The sequence below is a fragment of the Triticum aestivum genome, chromosome 6D, assembly GCF_018294505.1.
Source record: "Triticum aestivum cultivar Chinese Spring chromosome 6D, IWGSC CS RefSeq v2.1, whole genome shotgun sequence".
Lineage (NCBI taxonomy): Eukaryota > Viridiplantae > Streptophyta > Magnoliopsida > Poales > Poaceae > Triticum > Triticum aestivum.
In genome coordinates, this window is record NC_057811.1 from 345,249,116 (window position 1) to 345,257,781 (window position 8,666).

The 8,666-nt window shown below is 43.5% G+C and overlaps 1 protein-coding gene across 1 annotated transcript; it reads left to right on the forward strand.

Moving 5' to 3' along the window:
• Window positions 1-547: 547 nt before the first annotated feature.
• Window positions 548-8,348, forward strand: LOC123145029 (protein INAPERTURATE POLLEN 1 homolog). Its single transcript, XM_044564323.1, has 3 exons — window positions 548-1,441; window positions 7,668-7,745; window positions 7,851-8,348. The coding sequence occupies exons 1-2, from the start codon at window positions 772-774 to the stop codon at window positions 7,694-7,696; spliced, it is 699 nt and encodes a 232-aa protein (XP_044420258.1). The 5' UTR covers window positions 548-771; the 3' UTR covers window positions 7,697-7,745; window positions 7,851-8,348.
• Window positions 8,349-8,666: the final 318 nt, after the last annotated feature.

The window sequence follows — 8,666 nt, forward strand, 5'->3', positions numbered from 1 at the left end:
CCACACGTGGCAACTAGGTAAACACAATGGCAACTATTGTTTGACCATATGTGGCAAGTAGTTAATCACATACGACAACTATGGTTTGATTACACGCGACATACTACCATAAATTAGACATGTCAACTATAGTTAACCAAAACAGAGGGAGTTGACATGCTTTTACAATCATACTTGCCATCCCGGATGCAACTAAATCGTCATCCCGCGAGTACCTAATGTAGTTGCGCTAGGACGTGTGGGCATATTTGCTTCATGCCACACGCGCGGGATAGGGATGCGTAGGACTTGTTGGGCGTGTGGCACGAAGTAGCTGCGCCCACACGTGTGGGCAATTCTACTTTTCACCCACACATAGCCCGTGTGGGCTGCCCCCTGCTCATGCCACATATGGTGTGTGGGCGAATGCCTATTATGCCACACGTGTGGTGGATATTGACGTTTTTTTTTAGACAAAGGTTTTGAGCAGATTTTTTTTTTGTTGTTGTTGAGAAAATGGGTTTTGAGCAGATGAATTCCCTCCGTCTGACGAGAAACACACGTGCCCCGAAGTACTGGACCGGGCCAAAACTTCCTTCCAGGACGGAGAACCCTTTGCAGTGGCAGCCCACCTCCGTCCTTTCCTCCTCCCCTACCAGCGGCGGCGACGGACGACGGCCGTTACGGAAACTCCCAAACGGCCAAACCCCACCGGACTCACCCGACCAATCGCTCGCCCCCGCCGCCTCCCGTGGAGCCAGCGCAGCCGCGTCCGCTTCCGTTTTCAGAAGCATGCCGAGGCCTCCTCCGCTCGGCCGAGGGGCTCCGGGCGCCAGGCGGCCGATGCGGGACTTCTTCGCCGCCTGGCTCGCCACCCTCCGCTCGCCGCTCCTCCCGTTGCTCCGCCGCGCGCTCTCCTCCTCCCCCGGCGCCTGGAACGACCCATTATCATCGGCCGCCGCCGCCGTCGAGGCCCACTTCGAGGCGCACTGGTCCGCCCTGGACTCGGCCGCCCGCCAGGACCCCGCCCAGGTCATCTGCGCCGGAGATTGGCGGTCGCCCCTGGAGCTCCCCTTCCTCTGGCTCGGCGACTTCCACCCCTCCCTCCTCACCTCCCTTCTCCGATCGCTGTCGCCTTCGCCGCGGCTCCTCGCCTCCGCCGACCGCGTCGACCGCCGAATCCGCGCCGCCGTCCCCGTCCTCTCCGACCGCCTCCGCCACGCCCAGGAGGTCTTCACATCCGCGGAGGTGGCTGGCGGGGCCGACCTGGAGGCGTTCTTGGAGGAGCTCAAGGCCGTCGCCCTCGAGGCTAATCGGCTCCGTCGGGGCGTTCTTTCGGATCTCGTTGCTGCCGCCGGTGGGCACCAGGCGGCGCTCTTCCTCGAAGCTCTGTCGCGCTTCGTGCTCTCCATGCACGACCCGGTGGTGCTCCGCCGCTTCGACCATTGTCGCCCCTCGCCTGGTAGTTAGCCCCTCTTCTTGGCTCGCTAGTTTCTATTCTGTTTCTTGAGTTCTTTGGGTTGTGCAAATCTTGGTTTCTGGGAGGAATTGATACCAATGAAGCTTCATGTAAAAAAATCGAGACAACGTTAATATGTAGGAAGGGTTAGTGCCAAGAAAAAAATGGCATTCTTCTGTATGTTTGGCTGTGATTCTCTTCTTTGTAAAGGAAATGCTGGACCTTGGAGTATATGGTAAGATGTGCAAGGAAAACGCTGTGCAAAGTGTGGAATGTCTTGTGACTGATGTTGTTTACTGCATTGCATTAGGAGTGTCAATCGTCCTCCAAACTATCTCTTGAAGTTATGGATGGATTGAATAGGATTGATTAAATGTTAGCAGCAGGGGAATTGGATTTTCATGAACAATGAAGAAGTAATCTGCGCTGCTTGTTTCATCTTCTTTTGATGTTTAGTTGAACATTGTTTGTCATTTAGTTGATTCAGATTACATAACAGTGCCGGTACTATTGCGTTGTTCACATTGTGTGCACAGGTATCATTGTTACCGTGTACTCCCTCCGTCCCAAAATTCTTGTCTTAGATTTGTCTAGATACGGATGTACCTAATACGAAAACGTGACTTGATACATCCGTATTTAGACAAATCTAAGACAAGAATTTTTGGACGGAGGGAGTATATTGCTTGTGTCTTATCTTTTTGGTGATAAAATAGTTTGATGAAAATGAACAGACCTTTACATCAGATTGATTTGCTGTGAAATTTTTACCTGAGATGTACTCTGCCCTCATAAGTCATAACTAGCATCGGTGTGACACACACTATTTAGTTTCTTTTCCAACGTTTAGTCAGTAATTGGTTTGCAAAAGTAAATCTGCTGACAGTAACTTTTACTAAATGACTCCTAATGTCCACTTGCGTTATGCTAGTCTCTGTGCATCTTTTTACCTGGTTATATACTTACATTATGCTAGACAATAGGAAAAGTAAATTTTTGGCATGATAGCGAGATGAACACTCTAGGAAGATGCCAACTCGTTATGTTTTAGGCAGCAGTGCCACTAAGTTTAATCTGCAACGGTCATAAATCTTTGAATGGTGTTCCTGCGAGTAATGAAGTCAGCAAACAATCATGCACTAATTATTGGACAAAATTGTTTAAGGGCGTTACGCCCTTGCCCCAACTCGATAAATATGCATCTAAAGGCATGTGAATGGTCTGAATTTAATTGTTTCAATGTATTTAGCGTGTTGTTAGGCTTGAACAAATATTTGTGCCTCTAATAGCCGAGACACTAACTGGATATTACTTGGATAAAGAAAAGGTAAAATCTGATTCTCGGGTAATCATTACCATTTGCTAATATTACCAGTCAGAACCAGCACTTGGTGAATTGGTTGGTTTAATGACCTAATTTGAAGGCTCCCGTGATAATTTAATTTAATGATGTACTATATCAAAAATGACCCAGCCAAGTCTAACTTTGTAACTACAGTTTATATTGCATTCGAAGCTTTGGAGAGAAAAGGAACATCCTGTAAAGAATAGCTTTACTAGAATCTTGTGAAGATCGGCTGAATTACATGCTGTCCTTAACTATTGTCAGTTGTCACGGTTCTGCCAAAAAGGGTCTAAGGCTGCCATTAAGATTTTTTTATTTCTTCAACTTTTGCTAGTTTTATTTGGTATATTTTCCGCACTGATTTTTTTACAAACCATTTGCTATGTTTTTCTTGATAAACAAATCTTTTGGCATTCTTCAACTCCAAACCTCCATAGGTTTACATCAGATTATGATAGGCGAGTGTACTTGTAAATTTAGGGGGGTAGCAAGGGTTTGGCCCCTTTTTTAAGGTTGCCTAGGTCAATAAGAAATTGCAGACTAGGTGAACCGAAACCACTTAATTGCTAGGTCACCAAGAAGGCAAGAAAATACTTGGGAAACCTATTTGATAACATCAATGGTTATTAGGTACGCATACAAAATATAATTGTAAGTGCACTTCTCACTTCAATGCATAGCACTAGTTACTTTTCAACCACATAACGAAATGTCTGATCCCGCACAAACTTTAATCACTCATAACTTTGCCATACTGTGGGAATATATCCATGTCAATCACCTTCCCTTGGGAATTGTATCTTTTATAACAGCTGGAAGGCAGTTAACCACCGGATACGATTCAGCAGTTTGCATTGTTTCTTTAGTTATGCAGCAGAGACTAAACTTATGGTTGTATAAATTCAACTGTTGGGGGTAGTTACTACTCCCTCCGTTCCTAAATATTTGTCTTTCTAGAGATTTCAAATGGACTACCACATACGGATGTATATAGACATATTTTAGAGTGTAGATTCACTCATTTTGCTCCGTATGTAGTCACTTGTTGAAGTCTCTAGAAAGACAAATATTTAGGAACGGAGGGACCAGTTACTAGATGTATTTTTACATGCATAGATTCTTCAAAGCCTCTTTGACCAATATTATACTTTCATTCTTGTTTGAATTTCTTAAGTTTGTTCTCTTGCTGTTTGGATAACTATTTCTGAAGAAACTAGACTAGGTGCAGCGTGTAGAACTTGGCTCGCACACACTAATCAGAACAAAAATGTGAGCTAGGTCCAAAGCAACAGGAAGTCCTGCTTATGTACATAAAGAAACTCAGGATAATATTTAGTATGGTGGTCTAAAGAACAGTTTATGGTTGTCTAAAGTACAGTATCTTTACAGTGTTTCCATGTGAGGATATAGCACTGTTGGTTACATAATGCTCTCCAAAAATGCATCCCTAGATCCAAATGTTTGCATAGCATATCCACTATGTTTGCATGGCTCTCTTGACTCTTGAGCAATTATGCCCTCTAGGTTTCTTGTTGTTCCAAGTCTGGCAGTTGTACTTCTTGACACTATAACAGATCTCTCAGAAGTCGTGTCCATATTTCTCTTCTGCTTTAACCTCAAGAAAAAGGCGAAGATTTATTGATAGAAACAGTGAGTGCACGTTGTTTTCCTTGCTATAGCCTGACGAAAAAATGTTCCTCCCTTGTTTAGTTCAGATGAATGTCTATGAGCCCTATGTCTTCCTATTCATCCATCAGACATTCGCATACATTTATTTCCCTTTATCACCTTTTCTTAATTGGTATGTACTATAAATCTTATGAACTTCTTTTTGGGATAATTATATACTTTGAATTGAATCTTCTAAAGTAATTGTTTTACCTGGTTCGTTTTTCCTCAGTCTTCCATCTTTTACGTAGCGGTAAAGATGGGGCAGCGGTAAAGCTGTTACCTTGTGACCATGAGGTCACGGGTTTGAGTCCTGGAAACAGTCTCTTGCAGAAATGTAGGGAAAGGCTGCGGACAAAAGATCCAAAGTGGTCGGACCCTTCCCCGGACCCTGCGTAAGCGGGAGCTACGTGCACCGGGCTGCACTTTTTTTTCTTTTTCCATCTTTTACGTCTTTTGGTCTAACCTAGACGTCCTCATAAAGTAATCTTCTTAAGTTAATGACATCTTGCTGCCATATTGCCCTCACAGTTCTGCATGTTTCCCATAGATTATACAAAAGAAAATACCAAGTTGAGAAATTAGTTACTGCAAATATATTTCTTGGAAGCTTTTGTGATCTCGTGTGGCAGAAGTGCATCAAATAATAATATCTTTGCTCATGTTGGCGGGCAAGGAGGGATGAACTGCAAAAGTGCAAATTGAAGTTCTTTTTATCATCTGCCAAGTTGTACCATTTTGTCTTAAGATGCCCAACCAAAGCCTTGACCTCTTAGGCTGATGGTGGTATAATGGGAAGCTGTTGCCGCCTTTTGTGCTTGTCTGCATAGTGACAACTGACAAGAGGAAACTCCTGAACCCTGTGCACATATGGGTTCGTTAATCAATGATAAGGAAACTTCTGTGCTAGTTTGTGAACAAAGTTTGGGCTATCCTTTGGTGTTAAGGTAAGTTTGCCTAGTCATGTGGTTTTCGCCCGGTTCTCCACTAATTAAATGAGCCGTTAAGAGATTGCTTCTGCTTGATTAATAGATTGAGGCCCCTGGGCTCCAGTTCAAAATTTATCCTGGGTCGTTGAGAGATCGCAGCACTAGTCAAATCAGACGTGGTGCCAGTGTTACTTGCTAGTTCTCCATGAAAGCAAGAACATATTAAAAAACCTATTGGTACTGATAAACAAAGAGAAACTGTAGCCAGCAATAACTATGCACTATGTTCTAGGAATAGGTCCATGGACAACCATCTTCCCTGGAAATATTATCTTTCGTATCAATTAGAAAGGCAAACCACTGGATACTATTCAGCATTTAGTTTTGTTTTCTTCAGATCTGTACCGAATACTAGGCTTATGTTTGCAAAATCAGCACTTGGTGATACTTACAAGATGTATTTTAGAAGCATAGATTCTTCCAAGCCTTCTTGGCCAATGTAATATTTATAGGGTGTATTTTAGATGCATAGATTCTTCCAAGCCTTCTTTACCAATATTGTTGTACTTGTATGTGTCCCTTGAACTTTTGAAGTTTGTATTCTTGCTGCTAGGCATAAAGTATTTGCATTAGAGCATTGATAACTATTTCCCAAGAAACTGGACCAGGTGCAGCCTGCAGAACTGGGTTCACATTAGTCAGAACAAAAACCTAAGCTAGGTGGTCCAAAGCAACAGGAAGTCCTAGCCTTGTATAGAAACTCAGAATAGTATGTATTCTGGTGGTCCAGTCCAGTGCATCAATAGGTCGACCTACAACCATACAGTCTTATACTAAGTAAATAAATTTTGTGTGGTCCTAAAGAACAGTATCTTTACAGTTTGCTCCATGTGAGGACAGGACTGTTGGGTTAGGTTATGGTCTCCAGAACTGCATTCTAACATCCAAAAGTTAGCATAGTAGATCCACTATGTTCGAATGACCCTCTTGACTTTTGAGGAGTGAGGCCCTCTAGGGTTCTTGTTGTTTCCAGTCTGGCAGTTGCACTTATAGATGACTATAACAGATCTTGCAGAAATTCTTTCCATATTGTTCTCTTCTTCTCTTGCCTCAAGGAAAACACGAAGTTGCATTGATGAATTGACTATCCCATTGTTTTCCTCTTCGGTGTTTCTTTTCATTCTTCTGGCAATCCATATATTTGTTTTCTTCAATATCACATTTTCTCAGTTAAAATGTAAAAAACTTTGAAACTTCTAAAGTAATCGTAATTATTTTACCCGGTCAGTTTTGTGTGGACTAACATATTTGGCCTAACAATAGCTGCTGTGTCAGCGTATATGATATCTTGCAGCACTGTTTGCACTGACAGTGCTGCCTGTTGCCAATTAATTATGCGAAAGAAAGTGTCAAGTTGTGACATTAGTTATCACAATCTTGTAAAGATCTTGGAAGTTTTTGCAGCCTCGCGTTGCAGAAGTGCATCAAATGATAGTAATAATATACTTTTCAAGACCATGAAGGACAGCTGTCTCCTGCATGTGATTTATACATCAAATAATAACGTTTTGAACTGCAAAAGTGCAAATTGAAGTTGTTTTTCTCATCTGCCAAGTTGGACCACTACAGCCTAAGTCTATCGATTTTGGAATCATAACCTTCCCTAGTAAAAGCCTTGACCTCTCAGGCTGATGCTGGTATAGTTACAGCCTGTAGCCTTGTTTGTTTGTTTGCATAGTGACAAGAGGAAACTCCTGAGTCCTCTGTAGATCTTTGTGTTTCATTATGCGACATGTGGGGTTTGCTAATGACAGTGATAAGGAAAATTAAGACGATAACAATGATCTATGCTTGTACTTGTTTGCTGGCTGGCTGGCTTGCACTTGTTTAACCACGATCTAGGCTTCATAGCTATCCTAAACTCGTAATAGATCTGAGGGGTGCACACTTCACATGCTTCTGAACTACTAAATGTACTTGAAATTATAGGTTTTTCCTGTTGGCCAACCAGATCATCAGTAGTCCTTTCTTGACATGCTCTTTGGAGTTTTTGAAAGCACTTGTGAGTAGTATATGATGAACGCATTGCTGTCCTATTGATGTTGAACAATTTTCTTGGTACTTGCTCGGTGGTTGGTTGGTCTTACCCGTCGATCGATGGTTAATGTACACAAGTGACAACACTGCAGCATCAGCACATCTGGGATGCTGCGTGAATCTATCTGAATTCAGTTCATCAGGATCCTATTGACTATTGACTGACCACATACGTGTATTGCTATTGCAGGCATCTTTGGGAAGCACGAGGCGCGGTAGCAACGGCCGTGGCAGGAGCGAGGAGACCAAACCGAGATTTCCTTATCAGGTATGGTCAAGCACACACGAATTTTGCTACATCGGGTGCCCATCTTTGGTTGGCACATGCAACATTTTGTAATGCTCGTGCTCCTCTTGGCTTGCCTTTTGGCAGCGGCTAGCGGCGCATCAGGTGTGGTGGATGGAGGTGGCGGGCGTCCAGTCCAGGCGACTCGAAAACGTTACCAGCACTGACTTCCAGGGGCCAACTGCATGGATCCGACTGGACTGGGTCGATTTCCAAAAACGCATCACGTCGCCAGCACTGACGTCTCAGTGTTAACACCTGTTCAAAATGGACGTAATACCACACCGTTTCGTTTTAGTTGGGGCATTGAAAGGGAAAAGGCGACTCGTGGTAGCTGCACGTTTTTGTTTATAGTGTTTGACAGCATCTCTGTAAAGAAAAGGTTAGTGTTAACATCGGCATGAAGTAGTCTAGCCACCGGCCGTTGAGCATTGCTGTATTCTATTGTGCATATGCAGTTATGGAGCAGAAGTTTCTTGAGAAAGAAATGTGCGAGGTCCGTTTCAGCCGACTGTCAGGGTATCAATCAACCAAATCTTTTTGCTTGCATCGTCCCTCTAGGAAACAATATATATGATCATCTCAGCAACTGTGTCTGCCGTGGTTGGCCCTGGGGCAGCGTTGCTATTACTTTAAATTTGGGTTTGGTTCACCTTCGAGGTACGGAGAACGGCGCCGTATTTTTCTCTAGCAGTTGGGAGGAGAGTAGAGGAGATGCTCCATGTAGGAGTATTATGCATGTCAACATCGTCGGTTATGCTGTTGAGTTGCTAGTTTATTTGCACAGTTCTGGCTCCGTCATTTGTTTATCTCATCTTGTTGGCCCTGTTCCCGCCACCAAACATGGGAAACCGCTGTGTTTTTGTCAGTCAGCCCTGTTTCTTCTTCCAAACGAAAAAGGAG

Coding starts and splice junctions, on each gene's coding strand:
- LOC123145029 (XM_044564323.1), top strand. CDS start 772: ATGCCGAGGCCTCCTCCGCTCGGCCGAGGGGCTCCGGGCGCCAGGCGG. Junction 1,442..7,667: donor CCATTGTCGCCCCTCGCCTG/GTAGTTAGCCCC, acceptor TTGCTATTGCAG/GCATCTTTGGGAAGCACGAG.